The 25970-nt window shown below is 49.9% G+C and overlaps 10 protein-coding genes across 10 annotated transcripts; 4 read left to right on the top strand and 6 right to left on the bottom strand.

Annotated features, from left to right (window-relative positions):
- Positions 1–89: 89 nt before the first annotated feature.
- On the bottom strand, positions 90–1374 carry K444DRAFT_580266 (amidohydrolase 2). Its single transcript, XM_024877698.1, has 2 exons — positions 623–1374; positions 90–569 (listed from the first exon to the last, which is right to left on the bottom strand). Exons 1-2 carry the CDS (start codon positions 1269–1271, stop codon positions 169–171), a joined length of 1050 nt encoding a protein of 349 aa, XP_024742689.1. The 5' UTR covers positions 1272–1374; the 3' UTR covers positions 90–168.
- A 909-nt stretch (positions 1375–2283) lies between these two features.
- On the top strand, positions 2284–2903 carry K444DRAFT_607174 (uncharacterized protein). Its single transcript, XM_024879121.1, has one exon. It carries the CDS (start codon positions 2518–2520, stop codon positions 2746–2748), a length of 231 nt encoding a protein of 76 aa, XP_024742690.1. The 5' UTR covers positions 2284–2517; the 3' UTR covers positions 2749–2903.
- Positions 2904–4949: 2046 nt separating this feature from the next.
- Positions 4950–6491, top strand: K444DRAFT_639843 (HAD-superfamily hydrolase; the record flags this gene model as incomplete). Its single annotated transcript, XM_024884424.1, has 3 exons — positions 4950–5308; positions 5358–5696; positions 5801–6491. The coding sequence occupies 3 exons, from the start codon at positions 4950–4952 to the stop codon at positions 6489–6491; spliced, it is 1389 nt and encodes a 462-aa protein (XP_024742691.1).
- Positions 6492–9051: 2560 nt separating this feature from the next.
- K444DRAFT_607176 (uncharacterized protein) lies at positions 9052–10090 on the top strand. Its single transcript, XM_024879122.1, has one exon. It carries the CDS (start codon positions 9098–9100, stop codon positions 9983–9985), a length of 888 nt encoding a protein of 295 aa, XP_024742692.1. The 5' UTR covers positions 9052–9097; the 3' UTR covers positions 9986–10090.
- A 1737-nt stretch (positions 10091–11827) lies between these two features.
- Positions 11828–12567, bottom strand: K444DRAFT_517647 (L30e-like protein; the record flags this gene model as incomplete). Its single annotated transcript, XM_024873794.1, has 2 exons — positions 11828–12198; positions 12273–12567. The coding sequence occupies 2 exons, from the start codon at positions 12565–12567 to the stop codon at positions 11828–11830; spliced, it is 666 nt and encodes a 221-aa protein (XP_024742693.1).
- A 1176-nt stretch (positions 12568–13743) lies between these two features.
- On the bottom strand, positions 13744–14657 carry K444DRAFT_607180 (ubiquinol-cytochrome c reductase complex ubiquinone-binding protein). Its single transcript, XM_024879123.1, has 4 exons — positions 14539–14657; positions 14375–14400; positions 14020–14197; positions 13744–13966 (listed from the first exon to the last, which is right to left on the bottom strand). The coding sequence occupies exons 1-4, from the start codon at positions 14595–14597 to the stop codon at positions 13912–13914; spliced, it is 318 nt and encodes a 105-aa protein (XP_024742694.1). The 5' UTR covers positions 14598–14657; the 3' UTR covers positions 13744–13911.
- Positions 14658–14765: 108 nt separating this feature from the next.
- On the top strand, positions 14766–15783 carry K444DRAFT_607182 (uncharacterized protein). Its single transcript, XM_024879124.1, has 2 exons — positions 14766–15141; positions 15194–15783. The coding sequence occupies exons 1-2, from the start codon at positions 14821–14823 to the stop codon at positions 15707–15709; spliced, it is 837 nt and encodes a 278-aa protein (XP_024742695.1). The 5' UTR covers positions 14766–14820; the 3' UTR covers positions 15710–15783.
- A 179-nt stretch (positions 15784–15962) lies between these two features.
- K444DRAFT_580281 (DUF676-domain-containing protein) lies at positions 15963–18156 on the bottom strand. The gene is made up of 4 exons (XM_024877699.1): positions 18124–18156; positions 17654–18056; positions 17289–17589; positions 15963–17239 (listed from the first exon to the last, which is right to left on the bottom strand). Exons 2-4 carry the CDS (start codon positions 17707–17709, stop codon positions 16235–16237), a joined length of 1362 nt encoding a protein of 453 aa, XP_024742696.1. The 5' UTR covers positions 17710–18056; positions 18124–18156; the 3' UTR covers positions 15963–16234.
- A 3497-nt stretch (positions 18157–21653) lies between these two features.
- Positions 21654–22826, bottom strand: K444DRAFT_639849 (P-loop containing nucleoside triphosphate hydrolase protein; the record flags this gene model as incomplete). Its single annotated transcript, XM_024884425.1, has 3 exons — positions 21654–22002; positions 22067–22689; positions 22740–22826. The coding sequence occupies 3 exons, from the start codon at positions 22824–22826 to the stop codon at positions 21654–21656; spliced, it is 1059 nt and encodes a 352-aa protein (XP_024742697.1).
- Positions 22827–23327: 501 nt separating this feature from the next.
- On the bottom strand, positions 23328–25060 carry K444DRAFT_518017 (MFS general substrate transporter; the record flags this gene model as incomplete). The annotated part of the gene is made up of 4 exons (XM_024873825.1): positions 23328–23787; positions 23837–24268; positions 24320–24591; positions 24641–25060. 4 exons carry the CDS (start codon positions 25058–25060, stop codon positions 23328–23330), a joined length of 1584 nt encoding a protein of 527 aa, XP_024742698.1.
- Between the last annotated feature and the right edge of the window lie 910 nt (positions 25061–25970).

Below are 25970 nucleotides of genomic sequence, written 5' to 3' on the forward strand. Positions count from 1 at the left end.
TTATGGGTGGTTGATTGGTTGGAGACCCTTTCTGCATATGGGAGCCAATCATCCTCATCTCACGGGTCAGGTTGCAGATGGAAGTGTTGAGACTGCAAGAGGGGTATTTTCGATGGATACATCTGGAAGCAACAGACTACAATGACTTTTTGGTATCTCGCTGAACTCTCACATCAACTCCTTAATTCCGTACGCCTTGATAGCAGTTCCGCTCCAAATCATAATCTGCTCCGCCTGACTCAAGCTAGCCAAATCACAGAACCTAGCCACTACTTGCCTCCATTTCTTCCAGGCATCGTCAACTCCGATAGTACACACTGGCCAGTCCGAGCCGAACATGATTCTGAAGGGCCCAAATGTAGCCAGAATGACCACAAGATATGGCTGAAGAGCCAGGAATATATCGTCTGCTGATGAAGCTTTGAGTTTATCTGGCATCTCAGAGAAACATCCACTCAGTTTCATATAGGTCTTGCTGCATTTGCTGAGTCTGAACATTGCTGTTCTCCACGCAACAAATTTTGGATCTGTCTGATTGTATACCGAAAGGTCCGGCTTGCAAAGATGGTCTGCAGGAATATCAGTAGTCGGAAATGAGATTCAAGGCAGAACGAATACTCACTGATTATGAATGTCACCTTGTCCTCCTCATCCACACCCTCATGAGCCTTCTCAATCATCTCCACCGCTTCCTCCAACTGCCACTTCCCACCTCTATGCTGATCCACCCCAAGATCAAATACGAACCCCTTCTTTCCTAACCACTTCAATCCCTCAATAAACCCATCCTGCAGCATCGCCCCCTTCGGTTTATCTTGCACCAGGTACCTAAATCCCCTAATCTTCCCAAAGCTATCCTTAGCATGCTTCTCCACCCCCTTAACATAGCGCTCCAATACCTCCGCACCGCTTGGCACAGGAGCCCAAGGAACAATCGCCAAGCACTGTTTCTTCTGTTCTGAGGTATGTCCTTCCCCGTCTTTCGGCGTACCAAGGGCAATTCTCTTCAGCCAGTCAACTTCCATCAAGGGAAATTCCCAGCCGGACCCATCCTCGAGCCCTGTAACGAGATCATGCTTGCGGTCTGTCTCGAGGAATATAAAGCCTTCGAGGGAGGGAGGAGAGCCAGTGGCTGCGGCATATTCTTCGAGTGAGTGTTGGCTGTGCAAAGGATTGGAGGGTTTGCACCACGCGAGGGTTTCGATTTCCGATGCGGGGTAGAGATGGATGTGGGAGTCGATGATGGGGTAGTCTGCTGATTCTTCTGCCATGCTGCTGAGTGATGAAGTTCGGTGCTCCTTTGGCCTTATACTCTCATATGTATATTACTTGACAGTGAAAGTCTCGAGGATGAAGGTTGTTGATGGATGGTGTGAAGATCGCAAAGGTCCGGGGAAAGTCTTCGCCGACTTCTATCCTGAAACTCCAATCAACCCCACCTTCCGCATTGGGACTCGAGACATTCACCTCCTCGAGACGTCACAAAATATGTCTCTTCAGGAACTCGGATTTCTCTCTTCATTTCATTCATTAATCTCAATTACATCCAGAATCCGTCAAAATACCAGATCCTTATGACTCAACGGGCATCGAATATTACAACATTCCCCCTTCACGTTCATAAGTGGGGTTAAGAAGCCGATCAAAGTCGTTTACTGTTCATCTAACCCTTCCAGCAAAAAAAGGCAGCTTTGATTCTAACATGCTACGCTGGACACATTAACGAGACTCTAAGCTTTGCTTCTGGGGCTCTGAAAGACTACCGTGTAATTGCTGTAGCCATGCACGGGAATGGGGAGGCTTCAGCACCTTCCATTGATCCCGATTTCCCGTCAGATTACTCCTTGATGATCAGACTGTCTAAATTCTCAGTATCAGTTGATCACGGAGCAGTTGGGGTATCAAAAGTTTGGATGCTGTTATTGGATATAGTATGGGTGGTTTTGGTGTTTTTGATAGGCTTATTATTGGGCTGTGATGCAAGGTTCTGGGTCTGAGCCATCTGTGAAAAATGTCGTTCCCATCTGTGGAAGTGCCAAGACATCTGGGCATAACAAGCCAATATGAATTTGCAACAGATAAAGGGGGCCTTCATGGGATTTGATAGCTTCGTGCTGATAATCGTTTAGATTACGCATTTCTTGGAGGACCAATAGCTGCCCGACAACGAGCTCTGATAACCATGGTGGGAAGGGCAAAGAACACGGAGTGGCGGCCACACAAGGCATGCGTGCTTTTGGACGAACTTATTGTGCATGGCTTACATCTGGATGTTTTTGAGGCGAAACTTCATTTCTATATTTTTGACTGTCTCATGCTTGCCCCTGGGGACAATGTGTCCCGCTCTCCCAGAACAGTCTCCATCGAGCAATCGCTGACCCCTTGAAAAAGCCCGAATGGTTTAGGCAATATATACGGAAGAAGATAGGCGCCAAGACTCTTATAATTGGATACACCCTCCGACAGGGGAGTCGGAATTCGAACTTTTGGACGCAGGACATCCATGCGATGGGCAGAATGTGGCAAGCCAGTGATGTTGGAGTACTTGCTGCAAACGGTTATTACAAAACGGCGTTAGAATGGGTCACCGCGAGGGTTATGGTGATGCCCAACCAAACGGATCAGTATTTCGTAGTGTATGACGGAGAACCCGAAGCGAAGAATCTGAAAAATGGGAAGTTCAACCCAACTCCGACTATCAGGGGGCACATTGGAGGAGGAGGGGCCAATAAAGTCGATACTAAGTAGGTGGACGGAGAAACATCTAAGTTCTTAAGTGAAGGAGTTTTGGGAGAGGTTGGAAGGCTTCAGATAGATGAATGACGGACGATGGATGAAGAGGTATCTCAATCCTTGGCGGGTGTGTCTTATTATGGATAGTTTCCTATCTTTAACCTCAAAGCAATTGAAAAGAAATTGAACTGCTTTCAAGTTGAGCGCAGGAATATCTCAGGTGCTCCGGTACATTCAAATGTCGGCAGTAGAATCTCGCCCAACTTTTAGTACATTCCGATTTCCCAGCCAATGAAGTAAGTGTAAAGCGGATTCAAGACCGGAAATTTGGGACAGTGGTGGCCAACAAGATCATCGATTTGTGATTTTGAAAACTTTTCGGAAGTCGGATGAAGTCGGATAGTGTCCCACTCTTCCACTGTTGGAGATACCTGAGGATTCCTGAGTCATGAAATCGGGTTGGATTCCATTCGCTTGAACGGACACTTTCGCAGAATCTTTCTCTGAGCCGACGCATGATTACGTCATATTGCCTTGGAGATGTGACTCCAGCAGCGACTAATACGCGCCAGGCAAGGACGGACTTTGAAGCTTACCTTAAAATCATTTTTAACATGTGAAGTAGCACAAGCACTGGTACGAAAGTTAAAATCCTATAGCTCATGTGTCAAAGATATTAAAGTTCTGAAAGAAAAACGCGGCCGAGCTGTAAAATGTGCAAAGCAGATAGAAATAGACTGAATCCATATGATTCAAGCTACTGTGCACACGCTTGACGAAGCTGCATCCGTTGCTGATGGCTAAGAGTTCGAAAGATGGCCGACGTGACTATGATCCAGGGTAACACGCCGAGATGGACGTCTGCGGTCATATTTAATCCCTCACATCGATATTTTTGACAGCGAGACCCTCTCACCGTGTGTACTGTAATGACGATTGTCAATGTGCTTGCCCCTGGCACATGCAAGTAAATTGATATCCTTTCCCCTGGGGTTGGCCATCCTCGTGCAACTGATCGGCACTGCCCCAGATCGCTAAGTCTGACTATCGGTGAGCCCTGAGTTCTGCTTCTCGGCCAATGCTTCTTCCTAAAGCAGGTATTTTCACTGCGAGGCGGGACAGGAACATGACCAGGTCGTTGAGTCAGGCGGCTGAGGGCAGGAGGCGACGGTTGTTATCCATTGGCTAGAAAATGCCGGCTAAGCGAGGCCAAAAAATGGAAACCAGCGCCGGTCCCAGCCCCAATCCAACCTCTAACCTCGTTTTGCTCAACGGTGGATGCCATGACTCTCATCCTTTAACCCAGCTCCAATTGAAGGCCACCGTTGCTTCATACTGTAGTACTGTACACGCCGGCGGGTCCTCGTACAACTCGTACCATCTCCCACTCTACCCATCCCCTATTCGAGAAAAGATGCGGCGGCTTAGCTAACCACCTCGTCAACATGAAGCACGCCTCTCCCGGTTGCCCCTGTCGGACGAGCCCCGGATGTCCTGCAGCACTGCGTCATATCCCGAGACAAAATGGTTGCAAGCCTTCTCCCGGAATGATTCCTTGAAGCAGATCTATCCATTTGCATTGCTGACAACAGGTTGTTGACTTATCATTTGCCCATGTGCAAAAGCCCTTTCCATAGGATCCCGAGCATTGTTCCGCAGCTAGAAAACTTCATGAAATATTGAAGTTGGCCTGCACAATCCCACCTCGATCTTCAAAATGTGGGCCTTGTTCCGTCGATTTTCTCACCACCAAGATGCACCCGCTCCGTCTAGTTGTTCCTGGAGAAGAGTGGAATTATGGGTCCTGTTCACACCTCTCTTCGAGCAAGTGCGAACAACAGCTGAGGTGACCGATTCAACAAACTAGAGCGAGGTAGGAACGCTTTGCCATCACATCTTCTCCAGATCCATATATGGCTCCACTGGTACCCGTGATCCTTTCCTTCTAAGTTTGCTGCGCAATTCCGCTTGGTACCGATCTTACTCCAGGCCCAATCCCTCTTGTTTGACTGCAGCTTTCCTTCCCAAGCAATTTCTGGGTCAGACAGCGCTGTTTCAGACGAACGAAGTTAACGACGGAAGACCCACTGTCTCCAGAGGCTCCACGTTTGTAACCCGACTCACGGCGAGTAGACGTATATCTTCCCACGATGGCGCCGTCGAATCTGTTACATCCGCCTCGGGGCAAGAGACCTGGATTTCGACGTCTCTCATCCATGACTGCCACAGAGAGAGATATCAAAGAAGGAGGCCCTGTTGTTATTACACCCGAAAGAATGATGGCTCAAAGATCACAATCTCAGCATGGCGGCTTTGCTGCCTCGCTGGAGACTGCTAGAAATGAGTTGGCGCAAATCGACCTTGAAGAGGAGGCTATGATCTCTCCGACGTCAAGCTCTCCCGAGACACCAGGCACACCTGCCTCTCCTCTCACTCCGGCAGACCCCCCAACAGCTGATTCCTTTGCCTTTGCCTTCGATATCGATGGAGTTTTGATTCGAGGAGGAAGACCCATTCCCGAAGCCATCGAGGCGATGAAAGTGCTGAATGGTGGAAATGAATATGGGATGAAGGTGTCAGTCCACCGAGACACCACTTTCGAAGGATCTTGCTCACACAAATAGTCCTTATATCTTCCTCACCAACGGGGGAGGTAAGACAGAAGCAGAACGCTGCATCGATCTCTCGCGTCAACTCGACATCGAGGTCTCTCCCGCTCAATTCATCTGCGGTCACACTCCCATGCGAGAGATGGTTGCGAAATACGAAACCGTGCTAGTCGTTGGCGGAGAAGGAGAGAAGTGTAGACAAGTCGCTGAGGGCTATGGCTTCCGAGATGTTGTCACTCCGGGTGATATCATCAAGGATAATGAGGCTACTACGCCATTCCGCAAGTTGACGGACGAGGAGCGAGCCAACTCGAGAAAGAGAAACCATGGCGAAACCAAGATCGGAGCAATCTTGTAAGTATTGCCAAGACTAAACCCCCCACCTGACCCCCACTCCCCCTTTTGCCCCTTCCTGCCGACCCCGCCTTTCGGTAACCACAGCACTGACTTCCGTCCAGTGTTTTCGCTGATAGCCGTGACTGGGCTGGTGATATTCAAATTATTCTCGACCTTGCCATGTCAAAGGGAGGTTACATTGGTACATTGTCCGAGACTTTCGACGAAGGTCCACCCATTTACTTTTCACACAACGACATCGTTTGGTCCGCAGCTCATGACAACGTGCGTCTCGGCATGGGCGCTCTGCGGAAGATGGTCGAGATGCTTTTCAAAGATCTCACCAAAGGCAAGGAGCTCGAGACTATTGCCTTCGGAAAGCCACAAATTGGCACATTTGAATTCGCCACGAGATTATTACAGCAGTGGCGAAAGGATGAATACCGTATCAACAGACCCCCTGAGACTGTCTACTTCGTTGGTGACACTCCTGAGAGTGATATCCGAGGTACCAACCAGTTCAATGATAAATCAAAGAACGAGTGGTACTCTATCCTCGTCAAGACGGGTGTCTACCAAGATGGCACCGAGCCCGCGTATCCGCCCAAGATTACCGTTGACACTGTCCTTGATGCAGTGCAACACGGTATGAAGCGCGAATTCAGCAAGAAGATGCAAAAGGCCACCGGTGGCATGCCAGACGGCCTGGGGCTCAAGCACTTGCCACTCAACGGAGAAACCAAGGTTGGGACGAAGACTCCCATCTTGGAAATCAGCGAGCCCTCGTCCGAAGTTGGCACGCCAGGCTTATGATCAAACGCAGTCGGGAGGAGCACATGCAGGGTTGAGCAGAACAAGAAACAGATTGATTTTTCCTTGCGTTACGAGGTTATCGCAACCACGAAGAATACCTCGGAACACATTTCGGACCGCGAGGGTGAGCTTAGACTATGGATCAACAGGGCGATCATAGGTTCTAGATATGGCGTTTTTTATTTCCATACATGGTATTTCGGACGGAAAAGTTGCTAGAATATGGAATCTTATCAATGGTTCCATCACTTCTCTGTGTCGTGGCCGGTTGTCACGTGGGCTGAATCCGGCTTCCGTGCTGCCTGTCTTGTTCTGGTTCATATGAAGTCGTTCCTTCCCCCATCCACCTATAGAGGAGACCGGTTTGTCATCGCCTACCTCCTACGCCATTTTGCATCGGTATCCTTCATCGGATTATGGTTATCTCCTGCACCTCTTCTCTCAAGGGTCCCAGCCTCTACTCCTACAGTATTTCCTTGTTACCGTTCCTCCCAATTTTTAACTTTAGTCTCGGTGAAATTCTATGACATGCTGCAACTTTCTTGTCTTATTTATAAGGCGAACTTTCGATCATGTTAAAGAGATTATTTTTACCCGACTATCCTCTGGTCACCAAGCTTCAATGTACTGAAAGCTTTGGACAAATGAGGTGATCTTCGAATGTAGAAAGCGACCACCAGAGTCAGGATGACATTCTATGTGGGATGAAACCTCTACCTTGACCTGTCAATCCTCAACGTGTCGAATCGACTCTGGGAGCCTTCGCTGATGTTAGTACTCATCGAATATCGGCACTCGAAATATGGTTTGAAGTCCGGAAGCTCGATGGAGATTCTGCTCCGCTAAAGGTTCTTGGCTTAACGCGAATTCCTGTCCTCCAGGATCTGACAACGTCCCTCGCGGTCAAAGCATCTCATCCTGACACCTTTCGAAGCTATTATGCGCTCAAGTTCCTGTTTCTCTTCACACCATCGGACTGGAAGTTCCTCAATTACACCATCTAAACTTCCCGTTTGTCGTCTCGGCCCGCAGGTAGCTCTAGACCCTGCAAGCCGCCATGCACCAATTTGGGCGGTTAAGGTTAATGCACCTGCACAACGGTATCACAAAATCCTTTCGCGATCCACATGGAAAAGATGCCAACACAAGACACACTTCGAAGATATCTTGCCCTCTCACATTCCACAGCATTCACTCCACTGCTCTGACCATGGCCCGTCGCTCCTGACAAATCCGTCACAAGGCCGCCGCAACCGCTGTGCAACGATGCAGCTCCAGGTAGCTGCAGCTCCGTATCTGCAGTAGTATGGCAACCTTCACAAGTGTACATTTCAGCAATATAATGGACCCGAGAGGGTGCTGACTGCTTGGCCCGGGGGAACTTGCTTCTGCAGCCGCACCAAGAGTGTGCTGACAGGTCTTCAAGGCCCCCAATTCGACCCAACTTTCAACTGTACTTAACTATCGATTCTGGCTCAATGCTTGAGTGTCCATGGTGGATCAAGCCATCTCGCCAGGTACGCCCTGGACTTCGTCCCTCGAGACCGGATGCGCGTCCACCAGCAAGCAAGCTTTTGGCATGTCTTCCGGTGGTCGACCAGTCGCTGTGTCTGCCGCTCAATATGCACATCATCACGACTGACATCTGTCACCGTGCCCCATGGCGACACGGTTCGAAGATTTCAGTGGCGGCCGCATCCGCTTCCGGGAATGGCAGATTGTCAGGTTGAGCAACTCTCGGACTCGGGCTTTCTTCTTCGTCGGGAATCGTGATGGGGTCGTGAAGGGGGTTCTCTCGGGGGAGTTCAATGTCACAATCGATCTCCAGATCAGCCACCAGGATGCCGGGCAAGAACACGGCTCTGATTGGGCGGATATTTGCTGGCGGTGCATCTTGGCGAGGGGGGCGCTCCTAGCGAGAGGGAGCTGGGAGGGGAAGGGGGCGCGCTGAGTGGCGGGGCCGCGCAGGGGAGCAGGAGAGAGCAGGAGAGCAGGGTTCGAAGCGCTGAGGGACCAAAGCACTCTAGCGTCCGCTCACCTGCGTACCTGTAGGCGCCGGGACTTGCAGGTCTCCAGTGCGAGGACTCGCAGCAAGCCAGCTGCATCCGCCAATCATCCAATGACTATCCGCAAAGAGCCCGTCCTGCCTTGTCACCGAGTGTGCTTGCTTGTGTGCTGCCCCTCACCACCACTCGCGGCGTAGTGCAGAGCTGGCAACCGCCGCTGGTGGGCCGCCCACGCTGGCCCCCCATAAAGGGAATCTGGATCCCCAGTTGGCATTCCTTTCTCTCCTCTCCAGCAAGCAGTCAATCCATCCAAGAGCTAGTTCCCTATCCTCCCGTCGTCCCTCTTCGTCGTCTTCGTCTTTTTGTTTTTGTTTACTCCGTCCCTGAGCAGTGCTCATAATATCATACTTCGTATATTCTATCTAATCCACCGTCAAGTTGCTGGCCAACTTCACCGTCATTAATTTAATCCCCCATCAAACGTCAGAAATCCATCCGGCAGAACCGAATACTCCCAAGAACTAGCTCTTCTTGCTCATCAAATTGATTTCGTTAAAAAACATCCCCTCCGACAAGTGCATTCATTAACTGCCCCGAACAATGGCCTCCGTTCAACTCTCCTTCGCTTTGCGCACCTCCTCCGGCGTCAAGACCGTCCATCTCCTCGGGTCTTGGGATAACTACGCCGGACAGCTTCCTCTTTCAAAGGACAAATCTTCGTCCAAGTCTGGTTCGTGGAAAGGGACATTCCGATTCCAAGGATCGACCCTCGAGCCGGGCCAACGATACTGGTATTACTACATCATTGACGGCTACCATGTATCGCATGACCCGGGCCAGTCTTCCACCACCGAACCGACCACTGGACGCATCTTGAACATTCTTGATGTCCCAGCCGAGAAGACCTACAAATCCTCTTCCAGCCATTCCAAATCTAGCTCATCCAGAGACAAGCACTCGTCCAAGTCATCTCACTCATCCAAGCACTCATCGTCCAGCTCGAGGCGAGCCTCCCGCCGCGACAGCAATCTGACCGTCGATATCCCGAAAGGCCGTCCACTATCTATGTCCGAGATCAAGTCGCCCAAGCCAATCACACCCCATGCGACCAAGTACATTCTCACGACAGATTACAGCGCCCCGACGGTCGAGGAACTCACCTCACGCTTCAGCACCACCACCATTGACGAGAACTACGTCTACGACAGTTCCATGTCGCCACCGTCATCCGTCGGCTCCAGTCTCTCGAGCCGCTCGGACAGCGACTCACCCAGCTCCGCAAGTTCTCTCAGCGACTACAGCACGCCTGGCTCCGGCAGCGAATGTAGATGTGAGCGCTACGGCATCACACGCGGAGGGGATCGGGTGAAGCTCGACTGCGGCGGTTCTCGATGCGGCTACAGCGACGACGACAGTTCCTCTTGCTCGTCCGAGGACGAGTACGAGTATCATAGTTCACGACGCAATGGCCTGGTAGTGAGACGATGATAGATTTTACTTATTTTTTGGAAGGGAGAGAGGAAGGAAGAAGCGAAGCACATAACGCCGTCCATTCATTACGGCCAGTTCCCTGTTTGCAACCAACCCCACACGCGCGTCCAGTTAGCTGGTCTCTCTGCACCGTGTGACACACCAAAGCCGAATCCGCGGCCCGCGGTCACGTTTGTTGTGACTACGCGATTTCGTTGTATTTTTTCAACACCATGTACGGGATCCCGAGCAATGGGACTCCGTCCAGCATGACGGGGAAGGGACGAAGACTGCAATGGCAGTTTTGAGGTCAATGGAGACACGTGCAGGGAGGCACGCAGTGTCTACCGTGAAGTGTGGTCTCGGGTGAAAATCCGAGCTAGCCATGCAAAAGTTCTAGCGCAGATGGTCAACTTTCATGCGCTCTAGACATCAAGATAGATAGATGACAATTGAATCTACTCTATGCAGACATAGCTCTTTCAAATTGTGACAAATGCACTTGATAATACTTTCGGCCCAATGTCGCTTCCCCTTTTCTCCTCGCTTATGCCCGAAGTCCACATTCACTTCTTGAAAATGCCTCGAACTCCTTCACTTTACACTTCGAATGAAGTGCACCACTGTGAAACACAAAGAGACTTGGTACAATTAAGAAGGTATGGTGCAATGAAGGTGAGCTGGTATAATGAACAGGGCCAAGCACTTCATTTGGTACAGCTGGTACTATCAGGGAAACTTTGGTATATTCAACAAAATCTAGTACAATCAAGAGGGCCTAGTTCTCCGACGCAGCTAGGAAGTTATCTTGCTTAAATGTCAAAAACTCTCCTCGTGATTCACGAGCCATGAACGAGCTCAGAGCCAGAGAAATCTACGAAGACGGGTTTGGAGCACAGACCGCAAATGACAAGTATTTAAAGCACGAAAGATTCTCAGCACTGCATTTCCCCCCTTAAAATCAACACAGCTGAACTGAACCGAACAACACCGCGATATAGGTAATAAGATCATATAGTACTCCAAGCTTGTCAAAGAAACTTTTCTACCAGCTACATTTCTCAACAAAAAACAACAAAATGGTCTTGGTCTGCCGAAACGGGGTCATCAATTGTGTATTATGTGCCGAAGGAAGTGGCTGCCCGGAATATCGCTGGCGCGCAAAGCCCGCTTAACCAGAACAAAACGGAGAGGAAGCCTCTACAGCAAAAATTAAGATGGTCTGCATCTGCCGGACCAGTCGCGTGAACTGCGTTCCATGTATGGAAGGGGGCAGCTGCCCAGATACTGCCGGCGCGTGAAGCCCGTACCAGAGCAAAGCAGAGAGGTGGCCTCTGCACATGGCAAGAAAGAGAATAAACCGGAACGAACTGAGCTTGTAGCACTTCTCGAATCTCTCAGAAAGGCTACAGAAGCTATTCAGAAGCTCTTGAAAGTCGTCGACAAGCAGGTGGAGGATGAGAAGTTGTCGCCTGCGGTTTTACCGACTGAGACCACTACCACTGGTGGCCCAGATTTGGAAGCTATCTTGGGAAAGGAGTCGAAAACCGAGGACGAGGGCACACAAGAAATTGAGGACCAGAGCACAGAAGATGAGCTTAACTAGCTCTAAGGGGAAAGTAGAAAGATGATAGGAGGCCTGCATATTTTCTGCGGCTCGCGAGACATACTATAATCGAAGAGCCATTTGATTTAGCCTCTCCATTGAAGAATATGCTCAATTGTGACTTTTCAAATTCCAATCCCACCCAGAACGCCATTGACAATCCACGAGCAAGAGTCATGCTCTCGCGTATGATACAACACCAGAGCCCAAACGCAAGGCTTTCCCATTCAGGAGTATGTCATCCCAAGCCTTCGTTATATCCGAACGTTCCTCGACTCCTTCTCCACAACCTTGACCAGATCTTTATAGACCTCTGCGAACTCCTCATCACCCTCAATTTTCTCTGCCTTCTTGGCGCCAACTCTCGACTCCGAAACCATGACCACGCTCGTCGGTCTTTTTGTGTTTCCTGCTGCTCCTAATTCCGCCCGACTAGTGACGAAGATGTAGGGTACGTTGTGATCTTCGCAAAGGACAGGGATGTGTGAAATGACATCCATGGGCGAGATATCTGCTGCGAGAATAACGATGCCCGGGAAAGCGGTGTTGGCTGCGCCTTGAGGTGATTTTCGCAGTGCCTTGACGACTTCCTTGACTCCACGCTTGAGAGTTTTGTTTTTGGCAGCTGCAGAACATTCGAAATTAGTTTTGCTTCCAGGAATTATAAGTATATGGGCAACAGAGAGCAGCAAATCGCACCTTTCTTAACACTCTTCAGCACCTTCTTCGTAACCTTCTCATCCGCCAAAGGATTCGCAAACGGCACCAACGCACCCACAGGTTTCAAAACAACCTCCCCACTGCCCTCCTTAACCACCAGGTCCTTCGCCTCCACATCAGCTTCGACCTTAGTCACTTCCTCGAACGCAGCAGCAACATTATCGCCATTAAGCTTCGACTTCTTTTCCTTCTTGGACTTTTTGACGCCGTCGGCATCGCTGCGCTTCTCCTTCTTCTCCTTCTTGTCACGCTTCTCGGATTTCTCTTTCGCCATTTTGGGGAAGGTGGTGGGGTGGACAATTGGGTTTTGGGCAGCTTCGACCCACGATGAAAAAAAGTTTGGCGATACAGTATCGAGAAAAAGCTGGGGCTATTGCGCTAGTCCGAAAGGGTCCTTATCGAGCTTTGTCTTCAGTGCCAGCCTTGCTTTCGAAGGTTCTCAGTTCCGTTCTCAATCGCTATTTGATCTTTAAAAGAGGCTAATTCGATACCAGTCCATTTCAATTCTAATTTATTACTTGTCAACAAAAACTTCACAAAGTGCCATTTCACATCCACAAAAGCGCTCAATTTCTCACTTGTCACGCAGCTCACCTACCAATCAGTTCGTGCCTGAGTGATGAGAGTCATGGGCCTGGTGGCCTGAATTAGTTCAGGGCGGGAGACACATATCTCAGTTTTCAAGGGTTTGAACAGCTTCGGATTCAAACTTGCTACATGCAAACGGCTTCTCTGCCGGGAAACCAAGAGAGTAAAGGAGTCAACAAATTAGCAAACGATGATACCAGCCAACCGTCCCGAGCTTCTTCTGCAGCATGAGGGGAAAGATACCACCAAGACGATCCTGCATATTTCGAGCGCCATGTCAATCCAATAGCACCATCTACTTTCAGGTTCTTCTGCCCCAAGTCCCGCCCTGAGAACAATCCGGAAATGCTCTCTCTACAGAGGTCGTTCCATGACTGTCCCGGTTGAGCCTCAAAACATTCCTGGATGGTTCCCACAGCTACCGCCTAACGTTGAAGTGTATATCTATGCGGCTTGGCGAAATGACATTGCCAATCCCGGACCGAAGGCGTCAAACCAGCACCGAAGTTGATCCTTTCGTCACCACCAAGCTGTCCCTCTTTCCCCAAAATCAAGAACTTCCAGAAAGCATTCCATGTGGCATTTTGTACAGCTCACAAGTCGAAGTCGAGGCCGTCCAGTTGAGCTTGGAGTGTAGAGTTTCCGCATTGATTGAAGAAGGGTCGAATGGAATGTTTGGAGCCATGCTGGGTGTTTAGAAGATGTACGGATTTCTGGATTTTCGTAGAGAATTGACGTTGAAGTCGGAACTGAGATATGACGCGGGAACCTGTGCTTGGCAAGGTTGGATATAGTAAGCTTGGTCACTTGGCCACAAGCTCCAATCCTGATCAATCATAATAAACACTGCAAAGAGAATAAAGGGGACTTTCAAGAACCATCAATTGAAGCGCAGTCTACTACTATACACCCAAATCCAGCTTTCTACCACAGGTTGCTAGCCACCAAACACCTTTTAGTTTGGATCATTCGCTGTCGGCTAAAGCGCAACACAGCACTGCTTAGCATTGGATCCATACTAGACCTCTCTCTATTCTTCCTCACCAAATTCCAGACGGCCCTCTTTAGAGTTCAGGTACTCGTTTCTATAGGCAACTATCAGCGCCGTCCCAATTCAAAGGATAATCCGCAGGCAAACCTCTCGATAGCCCAGTTCATAGCAACGTAGCCAAGAATGAGCGGCGGGGCGAAGTAAAGAACTTGGTGGCTAAATCGTCTCCATGTGTTGAAAATGGCTGCGTTGAGTGTACCGGCGAGAGGACGTTGTGCGTTGGCGCTGAGGCCGTAGTGGATAATGCCTCTCTGTGTTTGCGAGCCTATGCAGATCCAGTATCAGCTTATCTTCCTTCTCTTCACCCAAACAGCGATTCCAACTCCATCCCTCCTGGCAATCTCCTTCTCTGTCTCGTCCAAACGAGCTCTCCCATGCTTCTGCATCGCCATCGTCGTGTATCTGGATCCAGGAATTGGGACCAAAGAGCTTGAGAACTCACCCAGGTTGCCCCATCCTCCAAGATACCTGTAAATAGCCACAATCAGTCTCTGCCACAAGCGTCTCCAGATATCCCACGATCCAATGCTTACAGGAAGCTTGATGGCGACCTGCACGGCGGAATCGGAAGAGCTTTGCATGCTTGCAATCAGAGGGCAAACTCACTTTCCATACTTCCCAATAGGGGAATCACCACCAGAGCGCATAATCTGAGAAGGTCTCATCGTGAATAGCTCGTAAGGGGTCGACTCGAGGTTCAATTGCGGGTGAGGATGAAATCTGCCGTCGTCGTTGGAAGTCGGTTCATGCTCGCCAAGGCTTCCGACCCCAGGCGCGCTAGCGCGGAATCCGAAAATGTAAAGAGCATCGAAGAAACAACAGTAACTGCTCCAGCTCCAGCTCGCAAACCTCACAATCAAGCTTGTATCCAGAATCCAACCTGTAAACATGGCTCAAGCACTACAGTCACTGTACAAATACGCCATCCCGCTTGCCGTCGGCGCCTCCTTCGTCCAGGCCTCGATTTACGATGTGAAGGGTGGCACTCGAGCTGTGATCTTCGATCGATTGTCTGGAGTGAAGGACACAGTTGTGAATGAGGGCACGCATTTCCTGATCCCATGGCTGCAAAAGAGTATCATCTACGATGTCCGAACGAAGCCAAGAAATATCTCAACGACGACCGGAAGCAAGGACTTGCAGATGGTGAGCTTGACTCTCCGAGTTTTGCATAGACCAGAGGTTCAGCAGTTGCCCAAGATTTACCAAGTATGTTCTCACGGAGTTTGAGAGTATTTGGGATGGTAACTGATGAAGCTAGAACCTCGGTCAAGATTACGACGAAAGAGTCCTACCTTCCATCGGAAACGAAGTCCTCAAGTCCATCGTCGCCCAGTTCGATGCTGCAGAACTGATCACCCAGCGTGAAGCAGTCAGCAACCGCATCCGATCCGACCTCCTCAAGCGTGCCCAAGAATTTAATATTGCGCTGGAAGACGTCTCAATTACGCATATGACATTCGGCAAGGAGTTCACTCGTGCAGTAGAGCAGAAGCAGATTGCTCAGCAGGATGCTGAGAGAGCTAGATTCATCGTAGAGAAGGCTGAGCAAGAGAGACAAGCAAACGTTATTAGAGCTGAGGGAGAAGCCGAGTCTGCGGATACGATTAGCAAGGCCGTGGCGAAGGCTGGTGATGGCTTGATTATGATCAGAAGAATTGAGGCCAGTAGGGAGATTGCACAGACATTGGCGGGCAACCCTAATGTCACATATCTTCCGGGAGGCGGTGAGGCTGGAAAGGAGGGAGGTGGGAAGTTTTTGTTGGGGTTGAGATGATTAATGAAGGCGGAATTGTAACAATAGCATGGCAAAATGTAATCATCCCCACTGGTCAGGTCAAAAGCACCCACTTCTTCTACAATGCATATTGTGTGACTGGTGTATTGAAATCGTGAAATGGAGGTTCAATTTCCTCCGCAAGGAAGAGGAAATAGTAAATGGCAGGATGAGGAGGACTCTGGTAGAACCACCGGTTCAATGAGAAAGACTTCATATAATGAAGAGAGTTTGGCACAACAAAGAGGATTTGGTGCAATGAAGAGGAAGCGGTGTTATTACTTTGAAACCTCAAGCTCACACTCAAGCAGCGAGTGAATCTCGACTGTACCATTCGATTGGGCTATATTACATGTTGGACCAGCTTCCTCAAAAGCTGCAAGAAGTAAAAGCAGCACCTCCATGCACGCCAATCGCTAGAAATAAGAAAATCCAATCTAATAGACCCGCTCCAAATGCAGCAATAACTCGCGGTCCAGGCATCGTTAATCATTCCCATCATGCTTCATTCCCCACCACACCCTCTCACAGGAGGAACTCCTCGTCCAGCCAATGGCGGAGAACTACTCTGCCTTCATCAAAGCTCGGCTTGTCGACTCGCACAACGATGGCAGCGTGACTGTGTCTCACCTTGTGAATGTAAACCGGATACTTTCGGAAGCCAACGTTGTCCAAGGCTTGAACCATTTGAAATTGATATGGAGCTAAAGCGAGGGTTGGCGCCTCATGTCGAGGCCCAGGCTTCTCTGGATGATCGTCGTCAGCAGAGCTGTTTGACTTTAATTGTCCCCGGGATGACTGGGGTCGGTCCGCTGGCTCCTCTTGAGCTGCCTCTTCTTCAGTACCAACGACCAGGTACTCGTTGTCTTGGGCGCTGTTTAGATTCTCGTAGACATCCTCGACCGCTTCTCGCATTCCTGTAATGAGGAGAGGGACTCGGTAGTTGCTAGGCTGGATTCCAGCGAGACCTCGTTCATGGAGTCGAATTCTTCGGTTGCTTCTGAGAGATTGAACCCCAGAATTGATCAGAAAGGCTACAACTCCGACGGGAATGAAAAATATCATAGCCAGGAAGAGCGGAAGGCGGCCAATGGTAGTTTGAGAGCTTCGAATGATGTTTCCGTAGCCAGTGGAGTCTGTTTCCTCTGGTTCGATTGGTTCGACTGGAGCTTGGGGATCCAGAACAACGTCTTCATAACCTTTCAAATAGTTGATCTTGACTTTGTCCAGGTTGGTGAAGGGGTCGCTCTTTGAGATTCCCGTTGTGTAATACACTGCACTCCTATCGTTGACGACGTTCGTATACAGTGTCCTCCGCTCAAACAATGCTAACCCCTTAATGAATATAGACTCGGGGTCCGCGAGAACCTCGAGCAATGGTTTGCCTGTCTCGCGGAAGTTGTCGATGGTAAACAGCTGCCTTCCTGAAGCAGAGAGAGTTCGCGCACCCAGAACGTTCCAAATATGATTATGCCATCCACGGAGAGGGGTCCGCACACCGAGATGAGGTGTTGCAAAGGTTGCGAAATTCTGCAGGAGTTAGCAACAATCTGCGAGCTGGCTAGACGTCGGCGCATACCACTGGCGTGATCTTTTCGAAGAATCCTTTGCTGTATAGTAAACCAACACAAAAACGGGCAACAAGACCACCGAGGGAATACCCAATGAGAGAGATCCTCTTGATCTCTTGGCTGGCTTTTGCCAACTTCTCAATCTCCTCCTCTATTTCCTGGCAGACCCGCTCGCCACCCAACTCGATTCCGTCGTAAGTGAAGCTTCCACTATTGCGTTTAGCAACGAGAATGTGTAAGTTTTCTTCTGGATGCTTTTCTCTCAGAGATTTAGCCATGACCTCGAGGTGGTTAGGATTCCCCCATAACCTAGAGAGGAAGTAAGTCAGCGCCTTGTCAACCCGTAAGTGTCAGGAATTCTGAAGCAGCGTACCCATGCACAAGCACGCAGAGATGCTGCGCCTCGCGACTGGAACCGGTGTAGTCCATCTGTTTGTTATTGAAGAAGGCCCGGTCCAGGGAAGAGAATGAGAAGGGGAGCAATGCGAGATCTAATAGTCGTCGTAGTCGGATCTGCCTCGCGAAGTCGAGACAGGTCTGACCACTTAAGCGTCTGACTACGGCGCGAGCGGGTTAGCTGCTTCTGGAGGGAACAACGCGAGCTGGGATCTGTCTGCAGGTCAGGTATGTAAGACAATGACGCAGTCCTTCTAGTGCCGCTGCACCTGTCAGTCGGGCCTCAGTTTGGAGAGATTAACTCGCGAACTCGAAGACGTGTTTTTTTGTGCGAGAGAAGTGCTGCGCTGCGAATTGAAGGGGAATTGAGGGTTTCCAACCTAGCACGCATTCAGTCAGTGGCCGCTGATAAGGAGACCGCAGAGATAACCAAGGTCAGAATAATACCGCTTGGCGTTGCAAATTTGCAATGAATTTGGCTGGATACGAAATACGGTGCATGTTCGGAGAATGAGTGGCCACCGACTCATATAAGAGCATCATCCAGATCCAAAGACTTTCGGGGTTCGCGTCACTCTTGGAACATCGAACAATGGCACCTTGGTGATTGTTCCGGATTCAACGTGTACAGTACATTCAGTGAGTCTTGGGTTTTGGGTCCCAGATTACTTTTGTGCATTCAGAGCCTTGCCTACATTGAAGAAAACAAGCTTTACTGGAGAAAGAGTTAATGGAAATGTCCTCATGACGATAGCATGAAGGGGAGCACCCAGCCTCATCGTGATGTTCCAAAATGGAGCAGGCGAGGCTCAGAGTGCCCGAAGAAAGCGCCAAGGAACCAGCACCATACTTTAGTCCATCAAAAGACCTCATCCTTCTTTAATGATCTGTGAAGGCAAGCCGAGACTATTCGAAGGTAACGAGACACGTTTAATCCACAGCGTTGCGAGTGAAATAAAAACATGTAAACACAACCACCATATTTAATTGAGGTCCTGGACCCCTGAATTTGATTGGCGTTTTCAGAAGACGGAGGCGACAACCCCTGGTCCCAGGGCTGAGTCGCTTAAATTTACTGGACAGCAAACTGCTTGAGCACATCAACCATGGCAACGGACTACAACTCAAACCCGAGCAACAGCAACACCTAAGATATTCATGCAATCCACCTACCTTGCATCTCAAAATGGTGCACTTTTGAAGGCTAATCTACTCCATTGGCTCTCATTCATCTTTGTCGCCACTTGTCGAACTCCATCAAGGTCACCCTTTCAAGTCACGAGCCACCACGAGCCTTGTCCCATTCAACGTTCTCATCACGAAAGACCAGTCCCGTGGTCCTCATCCATTTGATGAATTCGCTTCCCTTCATAGCATTCTGTTGCTCTTGGTTCAGGCCCTCGTGCTAAGTCTATTGGCTTCTTCCATTTTCTCGTCACTCGTCCCCCACCCACCTCCCAAGAAGTGGTCCCAACGCCGTTTCTCACACCCTCGACCACCTGATGCAACACAAACAACAAACACCGCAACCCATCACGTGGTCATAGGCCTCACTTAAGGGCCGGCCTCGTTCGTTCGCCGCATCATGTTCGCCTCTAAGGGGTTGTTCTCCCAACTTGCCTGCCCGTATCAAGGGACCTGTGCTCTACCTAGCTGTATCTTCAGGCATTCTGACGGCAAAGCGAACGCAGGTGCAACCGTCTTCCAAGGGGAGCAAAGCGCCGTGGATGATCAGCAGGGTCAGCGAAAGAGGCAGAAGGTGACCTATGATAAGTTCGAAGAGACTGCAGGTGAGATTGGATTGGGCGGTACAGCTGCCAGTAGAGCGACTGCCGGGCCCTCAAGTCTGAAATCAACGCCAGAATCAAAGGCTCCAAAGAGACGCTCAGCTGCTACCAAAGAAATATCTCCCCCTCCCTTGAGACGGCAGTCTGCAAATGGAACGCGAGTCCCTCTTAACATAGCCCCGGCTCAGAACGGACGCAGCTCAAGCGGCGCTGCCACGCCAAGCATACCTCAGGCTGCTGTTCAAATCCCAGTCAAAGCTCCGTTAAAGGTAGAATCCTTAAACCCTCGTGTTCTCAAGAGAGGTGCCCCAGCTTCTCACGATATGAGGTATAAACTGCTCAAAGCATTGCACGAGCAACTTACTCGACTCAACTCTGAGCTGGTGAAGGATGCAAGCCATTCCGAGGAAGAGCTTATTCTTTCCGAACAAGCGCTCATTACCATGTGCTTGGATATTGAAGAGGAGGCAACAGCTTCACCTTCCATCTATTCCAATCTTGTGAAAAACAAGATTTTGGCTTACAAGCGGATGACTGTTAAGCAATGGATTGAGGAGAGAGGAAAGGAAGTTGCCAAGGTAAAAGCTTTGGAAGCGACTTCGATGTCGGACACGCCAACGACCAAGCCGCCAGAAGCTCCAAAGCCAATCGAAACAGGACTGAACATCCATGAGGAGCTCACTCTGCTTCATCGACTCTGCACTCCCATCACAGGGCTATCAAAGCACGGCTATGTAACCGAAATCCCAACCGAAAAGGAAATCGAGTCGGCGAAACAAGGGATCGAGATGGCTAAGGGATGGGAGGTCTGTGATCGTTGCAAGACTCGTTTCCAAGTCTTTCCTGGACGCAGGGAGGAAGATGGTGCCTTAACCTCTGGCGGAAAATGCACATACCACTTCGGCAAGCCATATTTCCAGGAGCGCTCCCCTAATGAACCCAAGGCAAAACGTGTCAAGAAATATCGATGCTGTGGAGAATCAATGGGCGATTCGACAGGCTGCACGCAAGCCGAGAACCATGTCTTCAAGATATCCGAGGTGAAGAGATTGGCAGCAATCTTGAACTTTGAAAAGACTCCCGAGAATCTCGCGAGCGTGTCAGATAGACCAGTCTGCATTGATGGGGAGATGGGATACACTGTCTATGGGCTGGAACTTATCCGTCTCACAGCAACCTCGTGGCCAGACGGAGAGCCACTATTTGATGTACTCGTTCGCCCCATGGGCCCAATTCTTGATCTCAATTCTCGCTATTCCGGTGTCTGGCCTAAACACATGGCGGAAGCCCTTCCTTGGTCTGTATCTGCTCCTGACGACAAGAATGGCAAACTCCGCATCGTCGAGTCTCCTGCAGCTGCACGTACGCTTCTCCTCTCGTATCTCTCTCCTGCAACACCGCTCATCGGCCATGGTCTCGAAAATGACCTGAATGCCACTCGGATGATCCACCCCATCATTATCGACACCGCACTCCTCTTCCCCCATAAAGCCGGCCTCCCTTACCGCAATGGCTTGAAAATGCTCATGCTGACACACCTGAACCGGCATATTCAAGTGGTCATTGATGGCAAGATGGACGGCCACGACAGCAAGGAAGACGCAAATGCTGCTGGAGACCTGGTGAGATTTGCATTGGCCAAAGAATGGTCGAAAATGCAAATGAGCGGTTGGGTAGTGAAGGATGGGGAGTTCAAGCCACCGCTGCCGAAGGAGCCGCGTCCTGGAGCACTGGCGGGACCAAAAACGACGGTTGATTCGCCTATCAAGATCTTGTCGGATACGACGATTGGGAGGAAGAGATCGAGGGAGGAGATGGAGGCAGATGTAGAGGATGGCGAGGTGGTGACGGGGCTTGATGAGGACTGAACAGTTATCTACTTCTGAGGGCTGTGGCTATCGGATTTCCTGGACAGTGAGAGTCCCGGGATCCGCCAGTATGACGCGCATGACATACGACAGCTATCAAGAATAGTAAATAATACTCCTGGAGAAGCCTCAACAAACGTGCACGTACAATGAATCCGAGTATGTGGCCGATATGGCTGGGGTCCTTCACACCGTCCACACTTCGGCATGAAGACATAAAATAGATCTCAAGACATTTATTTATTCATGACCATTTCTCACAGATATTGACCCCATTTCCTCCAAACTCCGTAAATGCAAGTAAATTGACCGGCTCCTGCCCTTAAAAGTCCATATTCATTAGATGCTCCTCTACAATCCTCATAAACTTCGCCACAAAAGCCTCCAGATGGAAAATAACTTTCGAGCCCATCCGAATTCTATGCTCATAAAACGCTGACCATTTGATGACTTCCGCCTTCAAAGCATCATCGACTTGAGGTATAAGCTTGAAAGTTAATGTCTTGAGAATGGTCGTAGGAGGAATGCAATGCGTGAGGAGGTCATAGAGTTTGGCTCGCACTTGGAGGATTCGTGCTGGGGAGCGCTCTTCTATCATCTCCTTGGCGACTTGACCGATCAGGGCTTCCCAGTCAGGGGGGGGTATTGGTGTTTTGTCTGATACTTTCTCGCTGTGAAGTAGCCCCGTTAGTTCCTGTCTGAAGGTATGGGTAAAGGAGGTGGAAATGAACATACTTCTGCGCATGCACCGCCTCAAACATCAACAGCGCCCTTCTCAAATTCCTTTCACTCTCCCGCGCAATCCTAGCATTCAACTCCTTGGCCACCGCCCATCCCTCCTTCCCCGCACTCCTCTCCAAAGCCTCACAAATCTCCCCCTCCGTCGGCGCCGCCACCCTCACCAATAGAGTCCTACTTCGAATCGGCGCAATGATGTTCGCCGTGCTGTTCGCCAGTAATATCAGTCGCAAATTCGGACTATACTTCTCCATCGTCCTCCTCAAAGCCGCCTGCGCATCGCGCGTCAAGTGATCCGCCTCGTTAATAACCACGACCTTGAACCGCTGCTTCGCGCTCTGGTCAACTTGCTGCGTCTGTGCTACCTCCTTCAGCAAATCTTGCACAACAACACGATCGTAGTTCCCAACGTCAGACGGAGTGATCTCGAGATGGTAGACTGAAGCCACGATGTTGAATTCTAGTTTTCGGTTGGAGGTCGTTTGGAAGACGCGCGAGTCGATCTTTATTTTCTCGACGCCGGGACCGTAGAGCTCCTTCAGGGTTGCTACAATTCGGGTTTTCTTCCCTGCGCCAGAGGGGCCGTAGACGAGGAGATGAGGGAAGTCGCCGCTTTGGGCCTGGAGTTGGTGAGCTTTGGAGGCAGAAGGAAGGAGGGGACGGGACGTACAAGAGATCGCAGACGCTCAGAGAGATCTTTGTGGTAGGTCAATTGGTCGAGAGACCGTGGTCGGTGCTTGTCTACGAGAAGCGCCATCTTGTGTTGTGGTGGTGGAAGGGAGGAGACTTGTTGAAGATTGAAGTTGACGACGCGCTTTTCTGACAAGAGACGCGAGACCGCGTAGAGTGTTTAGATGCACGTGACCACAGATTCCCCTATTCTTTACCTCATGCCATCGCGAAGGCATGCTGATCAATCAGGAGTTGGAAGCACTATTATAAATCTTTGCAGCACTTAGCCATGTCAATCGATTTTTAGCATCAATTTTGTCAGAATTAGGTAGGTGCTGTCATCACTTCGTAATTGTAGTTCACATCAAACCATGTACTGATGGTGTCTGTTCAAAAGCTTCGTTATACAATCGAATGTACTGGTTGTACAATTAGGTATGTCTCTAAATCTATACCGTGTTCCACGCTATGTAACCAAGAGTTTCAGATTCCAGAACTCCACGCTAGTCAGATATTTGTCCCACCAGTCCGGTCTCATCACTTCATATCCAGTTCAAACTCTAACTCAACTCCATTTTTATTCGACTTAGACCGATGGGCTGAACTTGCTCATCTTTCTGATCTTGGCTCCATAAATATAGAACAAGACTGGCGCCGGAATCATGGCAATGCAGAGGAAACCAAGCAAGGACGTAGCCCAGTTGACGCCGAGGTTGAGATACATGGCTCTAGCAAACAGGGGGAAACCGGCGCCAGCAAGGGACCGTAGAAGAGTATTAGCGGCAATGGCACTATTTGCATGCCACATGTAGACGTCGATAATGTAGTTCAAGCCCTGCAAGAAGATCATCAGGATTCCCCACCCAATAGGAATACCAGCGATCACTTGAGGGACCCATGTGATGTGAGGGCTACTGGTCCAGGCGAACCAGAAGAGTCCGATTGGCAAAATGATTGAGCCGAGTATCATAGGTGGAAGACGTTCTTCGGGAATGACTCTACCATGCTTTTTCATCTTGCGAGCAAATCGGGTCTTGGTGACGATACTGGGTTCGGTTAGAAAGCTGAAGAAGGGACGGAAGATTTGTGACTTACGTGATAGTCACACTGCCACAGAGAACTCCAATCAGAATTCCCAGGAATGGGAGGGCACCGACACCTTGGTTCCATCCTCGCTCCTCTTGAAAGCAGATAGGGTACGCTTCGAAGAAGAGATACAGCGTTCCGTATATAAGTGCCATGTAGACAGTGACAAGGAGTAGAATTGGTTCTCGAAAGAGCATCTCAAATGGTCGTAATAGATAAGTGTTAACTAGCGACTTGGGATTAATATTGATGGTGTCTCTTTGGCTGTGAATTGCCCAGTTCTTGGTCTCGAATCGAATCTTCTTTGCTCGTGATTGAAGGATCTTTGAATGAGAGGTCTCTGGGACAATTAAAAATCCGATGGTTCCGAAGAAGGAAGCCATGATGAGGGTGATCCAGGCAGTCCATCTCCAGCCAAGGTGCGACTGCGTGATGAAGCCACTATTTGGCGGTCAGCAAGTTTCAAGAGATATCGAAGAGCTGGTAACTTACCCCATGATAGGTCCCGCAATAGGGCCAATAAAGGTCGCCGCAGCAAAAACACAGACAGCAATGCCTCTGTCCACAGGTCCAAAGAAGTCTGCGAGGGCTCCTCCCACAATTGCAAGAGGAGCCGACGCGAAGGCCCCTCCGAAGAATCGACACAGCATAATAGTGTATAAATTTTGTGCCACTGCAACCGGTATTTGGAAAATGGCAAAGCAAAAGTAGCCAAAGAATAGAGGCATCTTTCGCCCGAAGACCTCAGAGCCAGGACCCCAAACCTGTGTCGTTAGCAAGTTAAATCCAAACAACCAAAGACCGGAGACTTACCAGAGGCCCAGCTCCAAAGCCGAGGACGAAGAGCGAAGTGCCAAGAGTAGTGACCTCGGTCGAGACCCCGAACAGCTCAGCAACCGGGACTGTTGCATTACTGAAAACACTCGAGGCGAACGTTACGCAGAAAGTCATCATGCCCAAGGCAATGGTAACTATCCACTTCTTGTTTGTTGGCCAGTTCATTGGGTTCTCCGGGTCATCCGGGCCGTCCCATTCGATCAAGTTTGGGTCCTTCTGTTTGGACTCTTTCCTCCTCAGTTGTTCGGCCCTCCCGTTATCGCTGTGTTGGTTTCCCTTTTCCACATCAGAATCTTCACCACTTCCTTCTAATACTTCGTTGCCGTCGAATGTATCGTCATATTGTTGACGGCTTGGGCGTTGTCCCAGCTGGGAGTCATTAAGTGGTTCCGTCATGTTTGTTGTCTTCTCTGTCAGGGCGTCGAGATGTTCTGTGCTGTCGGCTCGAGTAGGGACCTGTGTTCTTTCTGTATCCGATGATGACCGCATTATAAACTGAGGTTTGTAGCGGGAGAGTAAAGGATTATATCAAGGGTACTTCCAAAGCGGGGCGTCCTAGTCGGGACACGATGCCAATGCTAGATGGGGGCGTTGTGGATCTTCCGTAGAGTGATGGGTAGGAAAGTGAATGGTATCATGCAGGTTGAAACGTGCGATGTGAAGACCGGAGATGGAAGGGTTAGATATACTTGGAGATACGAGACTTATGATAAGCAAGAACGGATATAAGTAAACAAAAGGGTATCCCATTGGTTATCACTAGCAAAAAACGGGCATTTCTCACGGTGTATTGCTCGGCCTGCGGCCTCAAGTGTTGCAATTTGCAAGCAAGGAGACCAAAGGCAAGGGAAAGACATGGGGGCTGTACACTGGAGACGGCGCGCTTGTCACCGACGTTGTTCGTCCCAGCAATTTTGAAGACCGAAGCACCGAGAAAAGGGATGGGACGTTCTAGCGGCCAATGAGCTCAGGGGCAGAGGTCGAGGCTTGCACGGCTTCCACAGTGGTCAAATGTTGGAGCACAACATTAACGCTTGCGCAGCTCGGAGTGACGGAGTCAGAGCCAACAGTACACGGGGAAGAGGAGAAGGGACGATTTGCTGTCCTCGTCCGCCTCTCAGCCCAGTGAGAAAAAATCGTTGATGCTGTGGCGTTGTGATTTTGAAGATTTCTGATCAAGCCCCACAGTGTGACTACAGGGGGGCAGGATGTGTGCCGAATAGCGTGTTCGGCGTAACAGAGCGCGAATGCCGAGGGCATGAAAACACGTCTAAAGGACCTTCGATGATTCATGTCCGGCGGAGAT

This window comes from Hyaloscypha bicolor (genome assembly GCF_002865645.1).
Source record: "Hyaloscypha bicolor E unplaced genomic scaffold K444scaffold_15, whole genome shotgun sequence".
Classification (NCBI taxonomy): Eukaryota; Fungi; Ascomycota; class Leotiomycetes; order Helotiales; family Hyaloscyphaceae; genus Hyaloscypha; species Hyaloscypha bicolor.

What these genes read in the sequence shown, in the direction of transcription:
- K444DRAFT_580266 (XM_024877698.1), bottom strand. Translation starts at nt 1,271, where the DNA reads ATGGCAGAAGAATCAGCAGACTACCCCATCATCGACTCCCACATCCAT. An exon ending in CAAGGTGACATTCATAATCA is followed by an intron (nt 570 to 622) that starts GTGAGTATTCGT and finishes ATATTCCTGCAG; the next exon opens with ACCATCTTTGCAAGCCGGAC.
- K444DRAFT_607182 (XM_024879124.1), top strand. Translation starts at nt 14,821, where the DNA reads ATGGCTCAAGCACTACAGTCACTGTACAAATACGCCATCCCGCTTGCC. An exon ending in AGTTGCCCAAGATTTACCAA is followed by an intron (nt 15,142 to 15,193) that starts GTATGTTCTCAC and finishes TGATGAAGCTAG; the next exon opens with AACCTCGGTCAAGATTACGA.
- K444DRAFT_580281 (XM_024877699.1), bottom strand. Translation starts at nt 17,709, where the DNA reads ATGGACTACACCGGTTCCAGTCGCGAGGCGCAGCATCTCTGCGTGCTT. An exon ending in CTCTGCGTGCTTGTGCATGG is followed by an intron (nt 17,590 to 17,653) that starts GTACGCTGCTTC and finishes CTTCCTCTCTAG; the next exon opens with GTTATGGGGGAATCCTAACC. An exon ending in TCGAAAAGATCACGCCAGTG is followed by an intron (nt 17,240 to 17,288) that starts GTATGCGCCGAC and finishes TAACTCCTGCAG; the next exon opens with AATTTCGCAACCTTTGCAAC.
- K444DRAFT_607176 (XM_024879122.1), top strand. Translation starts at nt 9,098, where the DNA reads ATGGCCTCCGTTCAACTCTCCTTCGCTTTGCGCACCTCCTCCGGCGTC.
- K444DRAFT_607174 (XM_024879121.1), top strand. Translation starts at nt 2,518, where the DNA reads ATGTGGCAAGCCAGTGATGTTGGAGTACTTGCTGCAAACGGTTATTAC.
- K444DRAFT_607180 (XM_024879123.1), bottom strand. Translation starts at nt 14,597, where the DNA reads ATGAGACCTTCTCAGATTATGCGCTCTGGTGGTGATTCCCCTATTGGG. An exon ending in CCTATTGGGAAGTATGGAAA is followed by an intron (nt 14,401 to 14,538) that starts GTGAGTTTGCCC and finishes GGCTATTTACAG; the next exon opens with GTATCTTGGAGGATGGGGCA. An exon ending in TGGAGGATGGGGCAACCTGG is followed by an intron (nt 14,198 to 14,374) that starts GTGAGTTCTCAA and finishes GGATCTGCATAG; the next exon opens with GCTCGCAAACACAGAGAGGC.